The 15,801-nt window shown below is 41.1% G+C and overlaps 1 protein-coding gene across 3 annotated transcripts in view; it reads right to left on the bottom strand.

Moving 5' to 3' along the window:
* LOC143280930 (TOG array regulator of axonemal microtubules protein 1-like) overlaps nt 1-15,801 on the bottom strand; it is a 55,233-nt gene that overhangs the window by 15,141 nt on the left and 24,291 nt on the right. For 2 of the 3 annotated variants that reach the window (XM_076585715.1, XM_076585717.1), the window contains exons 6-11: nt 14,996-15,177; nt 14,022-14,182; nt 11,562-11,851; nt 10,614-10,765; nt 5,577-5,778; nt 4,710-4,812 (exon numbers count right to left, since the gene is read on the bottom strand). In XM_076585715.1, coding sequence (XP_076441830.1) covers nt 4,710-4,812; nt 5,577-5,778; nt 10,614-10,765; nt 11,562-11,851; nt 14,022-14,182; nt 14,996-15,177 — 1,090 coding nt within the window. The remainder of the gene's footprint in view (nt 1-4,709; nt 4,813-5,576; nt 5,779-10,613; nt 10,766-11,561; nt 11,852-14,021; nt 14,183-14,995; nt 15,178-15,801) is intronic. The other variant, XM_076585716.1, reaches the window with a different exon arrangement.

Genomic DNA, 15,801 nt, shown 5'->3' with positions numbered 1-15,801 from the left:
GTGTGACGAGGGAAATACAGAGCTGTGTGACAAAGGAAAGATAGAGCTGTGTGACGAGGGAAATACAGAGCTGTGTGACAAGAGAAAGATAGAGCTGTGTGACGAGGGAAATACAGAGCTGTGTGACAAGAGAAAGATAGAGTTGTGTGACGAGGGAAATACAGAGCTGTGTGACAAAGGAAAGATAGAGTTGTGTGACGAGGGAAATACAGAGCTGTGTGACAAGAGAAAGAAAGAGCTGCATGACAAGGGAAAGACACAGCTCAACGATAATCTATCTCCCTGATTCCCTATAAATCAATCTATGTTGCTTATGGCCTAGCTGACAACAAAGGGGCAATATCAAGGCTGCTTACATGTCAGTTCTTAAAGTAAAAAAGAAACCAAAATAATGTTAAATGGTAAATAGCATTAAAAAGACCACTTCATCCACATCTCATTCAGTATACATAAAAGTTAAAATTAAGTCCAAAATATTCATTTCCTACTTGAACTCAAAAACACTATCTATAGGATTCCATCCAGCACCCATATTTCAAATGTTGAAAAAAAGTTGCCATACTTTATCTATTTCTGACATTGTCCTTTCACTGCCACTGAATCAAGCCAAATTACCTGTGTCTATGACACATATCACAGATACATTTGTCTCTTTTTCTCAAACTATGTTTTCAAAACAAAATATTTATATTTCTGATAATCTCTTATAGTACTCTCTGGGCTACAGACCAAGCTTCATGTGTTAGTGCACAGACTAAAGATTTCACAACAAATATGTCCTCCTTCAAATTTTTTTGTCCAGAGCCATAACCAGTCTTGTAAACAAAATTCTTTTTTAAACAATGAATAAGTAAATAAATAGTACACCTCTCTTCACCTCCTTCTTTGGTGTGGGTGTCTCTTTCTTTCTTTGTTCTTTACTGCATGGGCAGTTAACAAGTCACTCCATCCATCATTCTGAATGTGTTTCCAGACATTAGTCTTTTTCAAAATACACCATGCACTGATTTCTGCTGATGCCACTGATAATTCTGTCTGCACCGAACAAACAGAACAGTATTCTTTCTGCACCAAACAAACACCACAGTATTCTTTCTGCACCAAACAAACAACACAGTATTCTTTCTGCAACAACACAGTATTCTTTCTGCACCGAACAAACAACACAGTATTCTTTCTGCACCAAACAAACAACACAGTATTCTTTCCGCACCAAACAAACAACACAGTATTCTTTCTGCAACACAGTATTCTTTCTGCACCAAACAAACTTCTTTCTGCACCAAACAAACAACACAGTATACTTTCTGTGCCAAACAAACAACACATTATTCTTTCTGCAACAACACAGTATTCTTTCTGCACCAAACAAACAACACAGTATTCTTTCTGCACCAAACAAACAACACAGTATTCTTTCTGCACCAAACAAACAACACAGTATACTTTCTGTGCCAAACAAACAACACAGTATTCTTTCTGCAACAACACAGTACTCTGTCTGCACCAAACATACAACACAGTATTCTTTCTGCACCAAACAAACAACACAGTACTCTGTCTGCACCAAACATACAATACAGTACTCAGTCTGCACCAAACATACAATACAGTACTCTGTCTGCACCAAACATACAACACAGTACTCAGTCTGCACCAAACATACAATACAGTACTCTGTCTGCACCAAACATACAACACAGTACTCAGTCTGCACCAAACATACAATACAGTACTCTGTCTGCACCAAACATACAACACAGTACTCAGTCTGCACCAAACATACAACACAGTACTCAGTCTGCACCAAACATACAACACAGTACTCAGTCTGCACCAAACATACAACACAGTACTCAGTCTGCACCAAACAAACAACACAGTATTCTTTCTGCACCAAACAAACAACACAGTATTCTTTCTGCACCAAACAAACAACACAGTATTCTTCCTGCAACAACACAGTATTCTTTCCGCACCAAACAAACAACACAGTATTCTTTCTGCACCAAACAAACAACACAGTATTCTTTCTGCACCAAACAAACAACACAGTATTCTTCCTGCAACAACACAGTATTCTTTCCACACCAAACAAACAACACAGTATTCTTTCCGCACCAAACAAACAACACAGTATTCTTTCCGCACCAAACAAACAACACAGTATTCTTTCTGCAACACAGTATTCTTTCTGCACCAAACAAACTTCTTTCTGCACCAAACAAACGACACAGTATACTTTCTGTGCCAAACAAACAACACATTATTCTTTCTGCAACAACACAGTATTCTTTCTGCACCAAACAAACAACACAGTATTCTTTCTGCACCAAACAAACAACACAGTATTCTTTCTGCACCAAACAAACAACACAGTATTCTTTCTGCACCAAACAAACAACACAGTATTCTTTCTGCACCAAACAAACAACACAGTATTCTTTCTGCAACAACACAGTACTCTGCACCAAACATACAACACAGTACTCTGTCTGCACCAAACATACAACACAGTACTCAGTCTGCACCAAACATACAACACAGTATTCTTTCTGCACCAAACAAATAGGACAGTATTCTTTCTGCACCAAACAAACAACACAGTATTCTTCCTGCACCAAACAAACAACACAGTATTCTTCCTGCACCAAACAAACAACACAGTATTCTTTCTGCACCAAACAAACACCACAGTATTCTTTCTGCACCAAACAAACAACACAGTATTCTTCCTGCACCAAACAAACAACACAGTATTCTTCCTGCACCAAACTGCACCAAACAAACAACACAGCATTCTTCCTGCACCAAACAAACAACACAGTATTCTTCCTGCACCAAACAAACACCACAGTATTCTTTCTGCACCAAACAAACACCACAGTATTCTTTCTGCACCAAACAAACAACACAGTATTCTTTCTGCACCAAGCAAACAACACAGTATTCTTTCTGCACCAAACAAACAACACAGTATTCTTTCTGCACCAAACAAACAACACAGTATTCTTTCTGCACCAAACAAACAACACAGTATTCTTTCTGCAACAACACAGTACTCTGCACCAAACATACAACACAGTATTCTTTCTGCACCAAACATACAACACAGTACTCTGTCTGCACCAAACATACAATACAGTACTCAGTCTGCACCAAACATACAATACAGTACTCTGTCTGCACCAAACATACAACACAGTACTCAGTCTGCACCAAACATACAATACAGTACTCTGTCTGCACCAAACATACAACACAGTACTCAGTCTGCACCAAACATACAATACAGTACTCTGTCTGCACCAAACATACAACACAGTACTCAGTCTGCACCAAACATACAACACAGTACTCAGTCTGCACCAAACATACAACACAGTACTCAGTCTGCACCAAACATACAACACAGTACTCAGTCTGCACCAAACAAACAACACAGTATTCTTTCTGCACCAAACAAACAACACAGTATTCTTTCTGCACCAAACAAACAACACAGTATTCTTCCTGCAACAACACAGTATTCTTTCCGCACCAAACAAACAACACAGTATTCTTTCTGCACCAAACAAACAACACAGTATTCTTTCTGCACCAAACAAACAACACAGTATTCTTCCTGCAACAACACAGTATTCTTTCCACACCAAACAAACAACACAGTATTCTTTCCGCACCAAACAAACAACACAGTATTCTTTCCGCACCAAACAAACAACACAGTATTCTTTCTGCAACACAGTATTCTTTCTGCACCAAACAAACTTCTTTCTGCACCAAACAAACGACACAGTATACTTTCTGTGCCAAACAAACAACACATTATTCTTTCTGCAACAACACAGTATTCTTTCTGCACCAAACAAACAACACAGTATTCTTTCTGCACCAAACAAACAACACAGTATTCTTTCTGCACCAAACAAACAACACAGTATTCTTTCTGCACCAAACAAACAACACAGTATTCTTTCTGCACCAAACAAACAACACAGTATTCTTTCTGCAACAACACAGTACTCTGCACCAAACATACAACACAGTACTCTGTCTGCACCAAACATACAACACAGTACTCAGTCTGCACCAAACATACAACACAGTATTCTTTCTGCACCAAACAAATAGGACAGTATTCTTTCTGCACCAAACAAACAACACAGTATTCTTCCTGCACCAAACAAACAACACAGTATTCTTCCTGCACCAAACAAACAACACAGTATTCTTTCTGCACCAAACAAACACCACAGTATTCTTTCTGCACCAAACAAACAACACAGTATTCTTCCTGCACCAAGCAAACAACACAGTATTCTTTCTGCACCAAACTGCACCAAACAAACAACACAGTATTCTTCCTGCACCAAACAAACAACACAGTATTCTTTCTGCACCAAACAAACACCACAGTATTCTTTCTGCACCAAACAAACAACACAGTATTCTTTCTGCACCAAACAAACACCACAGTATTCTTTCTGCACCAAACAAACACCACAGTATTCTTTCTGCACCAAACAAACAACACAGTATTCTTTCTGCACCAAACTGCACCAAACAAACACCACAGTATTCTTTCTGCACCAAACAAACAACACAGTATTCTTCCTGCACCAAACAAACAACACAGTATTCTTTCTGCACCAAACAAACAACACAGTATTCTTTCTGCACCAAACAAACAGAACAGTGTGACTCACGGTTTGATGTTTTTTCTGGGCAAGACTGCAGGAGCAGCCGGCTTCAGAGAGGTCGTTGTCTTGACTGTCTTCAGACTGGATGGACTGGAAGAGTTTGACACTCCTGAGGACAAAGTTGAAAATTCCAGACATACACTCAATTTGCGGGAAATGGAGCAAAATCTGAAAGCCACACAGCTCACACTGAATGCCTAAAGATTTTTCAAGAAAAAAGGACTTTCGTATTGTTTCTATTCAGCTTATAACAGAAGTGAAGCCTCTTACAGCAGGAAAAAAAAAGAGACTTAAAGACTCGTGTGTGATAACAACTTAAGTGACCACAGGAATTATGGAATAAAAAAAAACACTAGACCTTATCTCTTTTGTACCTACAAGCTTTTCATATGTCATGCTGTGACTGTACCTGTAATATCTGACCTTGAGTTTCAGAAGGGATCATGCTGTCATCATCGCTAGTCACTATACCAAGACTGATAAAAATTAGATGAAAGATGTAAACTCTATTGAGCTTTTTTTCGTTTTGCCAAATCATGACCTTGGCTTTTGACATGTCACCCTGCTAATCTTGTCATTACAATGGGGATGATTTGAAAGGTCTCAAAACATACCTACCATCCTGTGAAGTTTGATTCCTAAACTACTTATGCTTACTATTAAAGCTTCTCCACCAATACAAACAACACTCATACCAGAAAAAAAACATCTTTTTAGAAACCATCATGCAAAAATGTTTCTCATACATGACAGAGAATCCGAAAAGCACAAGCCTGCTGCAGTTGACACCCATTTCATTTTGAAAAAAAAAAAAAACCTAAATAAATAACACTGCAGAAAACAACACTTTTATGGATGCAACAGAATCAGTACCTTCAGACAGACTCCCATTGCTGCCCAGCTGTTTCAGTTTCTGCTGTTGCTGGTCCTGCAGCAATCTGTCTTCCTTTCCTTGTCGTTGTTCGTTGTCTTGCTTCCGATCAAGGTGAGCCTGCTCCTCTTGTTCTTTCTTCATTCGTTGTTTCTTGATGAAGGAATGCTGGAATGAGGATGATTTGGTCAGGCCAGCTGCGTCCTGGGAAGACAAGAGAAATAGTTTTGACATGTGATTAACAGAAGTGATCAAAGGGACATTACTAACAAGAAGTCAGAGTAAGCTTTTAAACTTTCCTACAAGTCATTTGTAACTACCACAACAAAATGATCTTGGTGATTCTCTCTTCGTCTACTTATTACCTGGAATCCCCAGTAAGTACACCCTGCTTAAACACAGACACATGCATTGGCTCAGTCATGTAGCAAGAATAGACAATGGCCAGATCTCAAGAATCTCCTTTACAGAGGTCTGGTACTGGGGACACATTTCACAGGCAAATCCCAACTGCATTTCAAAGACATCTGCAAGAGAGTTCTGAGGGCCTTTAATGTCGACCTGAACACGGAGAAGCAGCAGCCTCAGAATGACTGGCTTGAAGGAAGACAGTACAGAAAGGCCTCTCCATGTTTGAAGAACTGCTTACCCAGTGTTCCCCTGCAAAAGACTGAGGAGAAAGGCCCAAAGTGTCATGGACAGACCAGTATCAGACTTCATCTTTGTGCAGTGTGGGAGGGACTGTCACTCCTGTACTGGCCTGTCCAGCCACACCCTATGTTGTGTAAATCATTATCCACAGCACAACTCCATAATCCTCTGAAACTGACGAATGCCTGTCATCACCTGACAAGAATCTAATATATAATAAAGGTGAAAGAGTAAGACCCCAACCAGAACATGTGCTAGAATGCCTCTAAATGGATCTGACCCTCAACTCACAGATCTATTGATTCTTAATGCCTACAAATGGACCTGACCCTCAACTCAGAGATCTACTGATCCTTAATGCCTATAAATGGATCTGACCCTCAACTCACAGATCTGCTGATCCTTAATGCCTACAAATGGACCTGACCCTCAACTCAAGATCTACTGATCCTTAATGCCTATAAATGGATCTGACCCTCAACTCAGAGATCTACTGATCCTTAATGCCTATAAATGGATCTGACCCTCAACTCAGAGATCTACTGATCCTTAATGCCTACAAATGGACCTGACCCTCAACTCACAGATCTACTGATTCTTCATGCCTACAAATATTATTCTTATTCTTGTTGCTTATAGTCCAGCCGACCACACAGGGCTATATCAGGTCTGTCAAACCATACAAATGCTCAACTGTGTCAACACAAAACTGTCACATCTACAAACACTAAGACAAGCCCACAAAACAGTTCACGACACAGTATCCCAACCACTTAGCTCCTTATGGCAAATAAGACTAGGCCATGCTGAGGACGCCTGCCATTCCGCTTAATTTATCATCCCGAGATTACAAAAAATCGTAAAAAAGGAAAAAAACCAATACTTCAAAGCCAAACAAAAATACATAAAAAGGCTATATAGGCAAATAATACTGCAGAATGGGTAGCTAGTGCCCATCCCAGTGTTTACATCTCACTACCTAATCGTCAGAGCAAAACAGCACCGATAGTACATTATAGACTGCGGAAAAGAGAAAAAAGTGTCACGGCTTGCTGGAAAAAAGAAAGGGGGATGGACTGGGAAGGCAGAAAAAGGAGACATCAGTGAAGATAGAAAAAAGGCAGAAACAAAGAGAGTGACAGAAAGGAGAAAATTTCTAGCACAGAACTTCCAGAAGGCATGGATGCTATTTATACTGAAAGACCCCCAGCATCCCCACAGTGGGATGCCTACAAATGGACCTGACCCTCAACTCACAGATCTACTGATCCTTAATGCCTACAAATGGATCTGACCCTCAACTCACAGATCTACTGATCCTTAATGCCTACAAATGGACCTGACCCTCAACTCACAGATCTACTGATTCTTAATGCCTACAAATGGACCTGACCCTCAACTCACAGATCTACTGATCCTTAATGCCTACAAATGGACCTGACCCTCAACTCACAGATCTACTGATTCTTAATGCCTACAAATGGACCTGACCCTCAACTCACAGATCTACTGATCCTTAATGCCTACAAATGGATCTGACCCTCAACTCACAGATCTACTGATCCTTAATGCCTACAAATGGATCTGACCCTCAACTCACAGATCTACTGATTCTTAATGCCTACAAATGGACCTGACCTTCAACTCACAGATCTACTGATCCTTAATGCTTACAAATGGATCTGACCCTCAACTCACAGATCTACTGATCCTTAATGCTTACAAATGGACCTGACCCTCAACTCACAGATCTACTGATCCTTAATGCCTACAAATGGATCTGACCCTCAACTCACAGATCTACTGATCCTTAATGCCTACAAATAGATCTGACCCTCAACTCAAAGATCTGCCTTCAAATGGATGTTACCCTCAACTCACAGATCTGCTGATTCTTTTCTCAACTCTGTCTGGCCAGGCCTGGTTGCTTGTTCCTAAGTCAGAAAATAATTGACTCAGCACCATCCTCAGTGATTGTATAATCTGTGACACAAACCTGACTGTGTGACACAAACCTGACTGAAAAACAAAGACCTTCTTCAGCCTCCACAAACAAGCCAGATTCCTCTGCAATGGATGCATTCAAAAAACAAAGATAGAATTCATTTCAAAGGACTAAAAAATTTCAATAAAAAAAACACTGACAAAGACACTAAATTATGTGGAATTTTTAATCTGTACATTGAAAAAGAAAAAAAAGGTAAAAAGAAAAGGAAAGACTGATTCAAATCAAAGTTTACGCTGATCAAATATCTAATTCTTTTAAACTGAAAAATTGTTGTCCAGTTTTAACTGACAACATGTGTGACTTCTATATATAACACTGACTTGTGCACATACAACATCATTATAAACATTTATTGTCAGATCTACTTTGTACTCTCTCCCTCTCTCTCTTTGTGTATGTGTGTGTCTCTCTCTCCACCCCTCACTCTATCTCGTTCCATCAAAGATAGACATTTTTTGTTATCACCTGAACTCATAAAGTTCACAAGACAAAGCAACACACACACACACACACACACACACACACTTTGGACACGCAACTTGCAGCAACATGAAAACTGCAGTGTTTCATGTACAATGGGCGCACAGTGTGTGTCCTGGAGATTCAGATAAAACATTTTCCTATCTCTCACTGTTCAATCAACCGCTACAATCTGGTCCCCACATAACAATCTGGTCCCCACATAAACGACAATGTCACAGCTTCAGAAAGCCAAACATGACATCAGAGAAATCACCATGGAGACAGCTGCCCTTTATTTGGTCTGTGGGTTGGCTGGAACTGTATCAGGTGACAATATACTGTCACAAGCAATCCGTGACCAACAGATTCCATTGACACTGTCCATCTGATCAATAAAGCCACACAATTCAGCACAACACGACGCTGGAGGAAGCGGGTTAAAAGGACTCCCAAACTGTGTTTTCCAGTTGCCATGGTGACCAGAGCACATTCAAAGCATCTGGCACGAAGCCACGAAAGAAAAAAAAAAGTTTTGTGTTTGTTTTCTACCCACTACAATGAGCTGGATGTTCACCTCTACTCTGTTTCTGTTTCAGTTTCGGTTTCAGTTTCTCAAGGAGACATTACAGTGTTCAGACAAATCCATGCATGCTTTACCACATCTGCTAGGCAGATGCCTGACAGCAGCATAACCAAACACACTAGTGAGGTCTTGAGCATATGCATATATATTTGTGGATTTCTTCCACAGAACTTTGCCAGAGGACAACACTTTTGTTCTTATGGTTATTTTTCAGTTCAGCAACTGTACACAAGACCTCTGTTTACTGTCTAATCCGAATGACCTGGGAGAAAGGGCAAGAGCAGGATTTGAACCCAGACCAGACGGGCGCAATAGCCGAATGGTTAAAGCGTTGGACTGTCAATCTGAGGGTCCCGGGTTCGAATCACAGTGACGGCGCCTGGTGGGTAAAGGGTGGAGATTTTTACGATCTCCCAGGTCAACATATGTGCAGACCTGCTAGTGCCTGAACCCCCTTCGTGTGTATATGCAAGCAGAAGATCAAATACGCACGTTAAAGATCCTGTAATCCATGTCAGCGTTCGGTGGGTTATGGAAACAAAAACATACCCAGCATGCACACCCCCGAAAACGGAGTATGGCTGCCTACATGGCGGGGTAAAAACGGTCATACACGTAAAAGCCCACTCGTGTGCATACGAGTGAACGCAGAAGAAGAAGAAGAAGAACCCAGCCCCTCATGGACAAGGTATCCACAGGTAAACGTCTTAACATTTCTGCCACCTTCCTCCTCAACTCTCCACACTGATCAAGTGAAAAGTGACATACAAACAGACCAGAAACACATCAGTGAAAAGTTTGTTTTCTGAGACAGATCAAAGCTGTTTCTTGCCCAGCCAGTTAAAATAGCTGTTTCTTGCCACTCTTGGTGCCCTGCATCTATACTGTGCTAAATGCAAGCTGTACATAGGACTTCAGTTTATCATCTCATCCAAAAATTTGCCCAACAGACCAAATTCCGGAGAAGAAAGACGAGAAATTCTGTCTATTGTAGTGAACAGAATCCCTGAGACCTTTTGCTTCTGAGTTAGGTCTTCTATTCACTGAGCCAACACTCCACTTGCTTACCAGCTTGCTCACTTGCTTGTTTGTCTCCTTGCTTGGTTGTTTAGTTAATTCATTCCAGAATCAGAATCAAAATATCACATTATTGTCTCAGAGAAATTAAAAGCAGTGAAGTCTGTGATACATACACATTACAAACAGAACAGTAACAGATGGCATCCAACATATTCACACACACACACACACACACACACACACACACAAGCACAAGCACAACATGTTGGACAAACAGAACACTAAGTTCAACAACATTATGGCATCTACACTCACATCTCCACTTTCGTCCTCTGTGGCACTGGAGTCCACCTCAGCACTGGCAAGGCTTGCAGTGCCACGCACCCCCATCCCCAGCACGCCTGACAAACCTGTGGACCTGGCGGGTGGATCTTTCTCTGCCAACCACTGCTGCTCAGAACTGCCTGCTGTGACACACACAACATGCCAGGGAAAACAATGGTCAGTGCTAACACCACTGACTGAAATAAAACCATGTTACTACATATAGTCCAGCTGACCGTGAGGGGGCCATTTTATAGGGTTGAAACCACTGACCGTTCAACATTCCAAAATTGGTGCCGTAGATCATTTCAGAGTATACAAACACACTTTTTTATTTGCAATTCAGAGTAGCCAGTTGTAGGTTAAATTAAATATATTAGCTTAAAGAAGTAACGAAAAAAAATTAAACAGACATCCAAATATGCATTATATAGCAAACCAGTAGTTACGCGAGTGATGGGTAGACTGTTGGGATGGAGAGGAAGGGTGTTCATTTTGAAAAGTTTGTTACTTATATGTTCCTTCTTTATCATATCATAAAAGCACTAATGGATTTGGGGTTGTGTGTGTGTGTGTGTGTGTGTATGTGTGTGTGTGTGTGTGTGTGTGTCTGTGTGTGTGTGTGTGTGTGTGTGTGTGTGTGTGTCTGTGTCTGTGTGTGCCTGTGTCTGTGTGTAAAAGCAATAATAGATTTTCACCATTACCAAACACTACACACATACATACACATCGTATACACACGTCACACACACACACACGCACACACACACACATACACACGTCACACACACACAAATACACACACACACACACACACACACACACACACACACACACACACACACACACACACACACACAAAACAACAAAAAACAAACAAAAAAACGCCACAAGACAATTCAAACCATACATGCTAACGAACACACAACACAGTATTACCTTTGCTGTTCCTGCGCCTGTCACGAGCATCACCATGGGTTTGCTGCTGTACAGGCTGCATCCCATAATATGCAGATGAGTTTTCATCCCCGTAGCCCCTCCCCACCACCTGAACGTCTGAGCTGCGGTTCTCACGGAAAGTGACACCACTGTTGGGGCTGAATTCCAGATGGACAGTGCTTCTGTTCTCGTTAATGTCCAGGCTGTCACCGGTGCTTTTGTGTGAGGAGAAGGTCTGGTGGGATGGCTTCTGCTTGGTGTCTGCTGCTGCACTAGTCTCTGGCTTTTTGCTGGAGAGAGAGAGGTTTTGTCATTTTTATGGCATATTCTATTCTGTTGCTGCGCTAGTCTCTGTCTTTTTGCTGGAGAGAGAGAGAGGTTTTGTCGTTTTTATGGCATATTCTATTCTGTTACTGCACCAGTCTCTGTCTTTTTGCTGGAGAGAGAGGGGTTTTGTCGTTTTTATGGCATATTCTATTCTGTTGCTGCGCTACTCTCTGTCTTTTTGCTGGAGAGAGAAAGGTTTTGTCATTTTTATGGCATATTTCATACTTTTTATATCACTACTTTGTGCTTTTTATATAGCACTTTGTACTGTTTATATCACATGATTTTATCGTATTTTGCACTTTTTACATAACATTTGGTTTGTTGTTTGTTTTAGCCCATAGGGCTGAGACCAGTTCTCAGGTGAGACTGGACACTCACAACTGTGGTTACCATCATCTACTTTGCAGGTATAACATTTTGCTTGTTTTTTAGTGGCAGAATCAGGAAACAATTTGAAGCCTTGATGACAATTTCTTCTTTTTTCAAGAAAATATTTTTATTTCTATTTTTGTTATGCATACACACAAAACAAACCACTGAAAAAAAATAAACACAGTAAGTGAGCTCTTGATGACATCTTTTTATCAGATTATATTAGGGTTTCTTCTTCTGCATTCATGGGCTGCAACTCCCATGTTCACCTGTTTGTACAAGTGGGCTTTAACATGTATAACAACGTTTACCCTGTCATGTAGGCAGCCACACACCATTGATTCTGGGACTGTGCATGCGTGGGTATGTTTTAGTTTCCATAACTCACCAAATGAGGACATGGATTACAGGATCTTTAACATGCATCTTTGATCTTCTGCATTCAAATACACACAGGTTCAGGGGGTTCAGGCACTAACGGGTCTGCTGGGATAATCTCAATCCTTAACCAATGACTCTGGGGATCAAAAGACAGGAAACTCAGGCAAGAACCCAGTATCAGTATCAGTATCAAAAGCTCAAGGAGGTGTCACTGTGTTCGATCAAATCCATATACAGTACACCACATCTGCCAAGCAGATGCTTTACCAGAAGCATAACCCAACGCGCTTAGTCAGGCCTTGAGAAAAAAAAAAAATTTAAATAAATAAAAATAAATAAATAAGAATTATAATAATAACAGTAAATGAAAATAAAATAAAAAGACAATAATGATGATAAATAAGCAAATAAGTGTAAAAACATGCAGACACGCATTCACACATACACACACACACATGCATAACAGATATGCAACAAACACGCAGTTTCACAGATATGAAAGCACAAGCAAATACATATAAACATACACAAGCCCCAACACTCACACACACACACATTACCATGCGCCCCACCCCCCTCCTCCACACACTCATTTCTAGACTACATATCGCAGCTTCCACGGCACACACACAAACACACACGCGCACACACGCTTACTTGTACAAGCACACACACACATACACCCATATCCCCCACCCCCAACCCCACACACATATATAAAAATATATATATGCAAACCTCTATGTTCCAATATTCCGTTGCTCCCACAGTACAGACACACATACCTCATCCTCTACACACACACACACACACACACACACACATGCACAGAGCTCTCCTGACACTTGTGTACACTTACACCCTCGCGCACACACAGACACACACAGATACACACGCACAGAGGCTGCCACTGATTGGCCGCAAGAGGCAAGAATCCAGAGCTCTAACAGTTTGGCCACAACACCCATTGCTACTGGGGTTTGCCATCAACACCCACATGACATGCCATGACCTGGCTGACATGGATAACCAGGAAAAGCAGGGGGTGGGGGGGGGCAACCAATCTGTCACCACCAGCTTGACACCACATCTGGGTGTGCAGTGAAAGTACCAGTTTTCATGTTCAGTGTCTGGGATTTGAACCCATAAGCCTCTGAACACAAGCTTGGTGCTCTACCAACTGAGCTAACCAGGCACCCACTTTCAGGGATTCTTTTTTTTTTCTTTTTCTTTTTTTTTGTACAGTCTTTGCACACTTTCCTTGAGAAAAAATGTTTTTTGTTCTACAGTCTCAATTGATTCAAAGCCATCTTCCAGGTTTTCCTTGTGACCTGTTTTTTTTTTCCTTCTGTTTAAACTGATTCAGAACCATCTTACCTTTTTGCTGGTGACACTGTGGAAGATATGCCTGTGATGAAGGTAGCTTTCCCTTGCACTTGATGAGAATTTCCCTGAGCATTCCCCTGCCTGTCAAGGTCATCAAAGAGTTGCTGTCCTCTGTTCTTGGCACTGCTCCGGACCGCACGCAGGGAACCAGTCTGTCACAGGGATCACAGGAGAAAGACATCATTTTTGGCAACAGTCACAACAGAATGACAAAAAGGGGAGAACGAGTGAGAGACAATGAGTGAGAAAGACAGAATGAGATAGAGGGAGAGGAGGGGGGGGGGAAGAGAGACACAAGGAGTGATGAGAGAGGGAAAGGCTAGAGAGAAACGCACAGACACAGTGAGTGAGAGAGTGAGAGCGAGAGAGAGAGAAATTCAAGATTCAAGATTCCACATGGTTTATTCATAAAGAGGCCAAAGCCCCTTATGAAGGGGCATGTGAACATAGTATTATGAAAACACCATGACACCACATACATGGCATTATAACAACAGTTACAAACGTAGACTAGCCTGCGCTTAAAAACAGGCTGCAGAAAAGCAATATTTTCATGACATGGTGGTTTCTCGGAATTTGAAAGCTTTGCACAGATATAAAGAAAGGTTTCTAACAATTTCAGAGGAGGTTAAAGACTTCAATATGTTCATTTTCAAACGGATTTCGTTTATAATATTTAGGCTTAATAAATGTTTCTTGAATGAGAGAGAGAGAGAGAGAAATTGTACTAAACTATCACTGTTGAAAACTGTTAATAACTTATAAACATTCAAATATTCAAAACTGTAATATAACCTATCACTTCTCAAAACTAAAGATAATATATCAAAAGACTACCACTGTTCCAAACTGTCAATACTCTACAGACATCAACAAACCAAGAAGCAAGTGAAGATTTATCACTGTTCAAAAACGGTATGCAACCGACGATCTTGAGGAGGAGAACTGATTTCACACTGACTCACCCTGCTAGGAGTGCTGTGGGAGGAAGCGGAATAGGCGCTGTCCACTTCGTCTTCATTGTGCACAGCATCTCCGGCCTGTGCTGCTGAGGGCATGATGGGGGGGACTTTGGTGCTGCCCCTGTGATTGCCTGGCCCTCCTCGCCCCACAGCCGCTCGGTGAGGGACCGGGGATTCCCCCACATCTGCATGGCAACGATACCATTTTTTTCATACACGACTACCCCCACAGCTGCACAGCAACTGAACCATTTGTTTGTATGGGAATTCCCCCACATCTACACAGCAACAATACCAGGTTTTTTTTACATGGGAATTCCCCCACATCTACACAGCAATAATACCAGGTTTTTTTTACATGGGAATTCCCCCACATCTGCAAGGCAACAATACCAGTTTTTTTACGTGAGAATTCCCCCACATCTACACAGCAACAATACCAGTTTTTTTACATGGGAATTCCCCCACATCTACACAGCAACAATACCAGTTTTTTTACATGGGAATTCCCCCACATCTGCGCGGCAACAATACCAGTTTTTTACGTGAGAATTCCCCCACATCTGCACAGCAACAATACCAGTTTTTTTTACATGGGAATTCCCCCACATCTGCACAGCAACTGTACCATTTGTTTACACAGGAATTCCCTCATATATACACAGCTTTTTTTTTCTCTTTTTTTTTTTACATGGTTTTCCCCCATATCTGCACAGCAACAATACCAGTTTTTGACATGGGAATTCCCCCACATCTGCACTGTCAACAATACTATTATTTTACATGGAACTTCACCCACATCTGCACAT

The sequence above is a fragment of the Babylonia areolata genome, chromosome 4, assembly GCF_041734735.1.
Source record: "Babylonia areolata isolate BAREFJ2019XMU chromosome 4, ASM4173473v1, whole genome shotgun sequence".
NCBI classification, from domain to species: domain Eukaryota; kingdom Metazoa; phylum Mollusca; class Gastropoda; order Neogastropoda; family Buccinidae; genus Babylonia; species Babylonia areolata.
The sequence above is the reverse complement of the archived record's forward strand: the minus strand, read 5'-3'. Positions and strand labels throughout refer to the sequence as shown.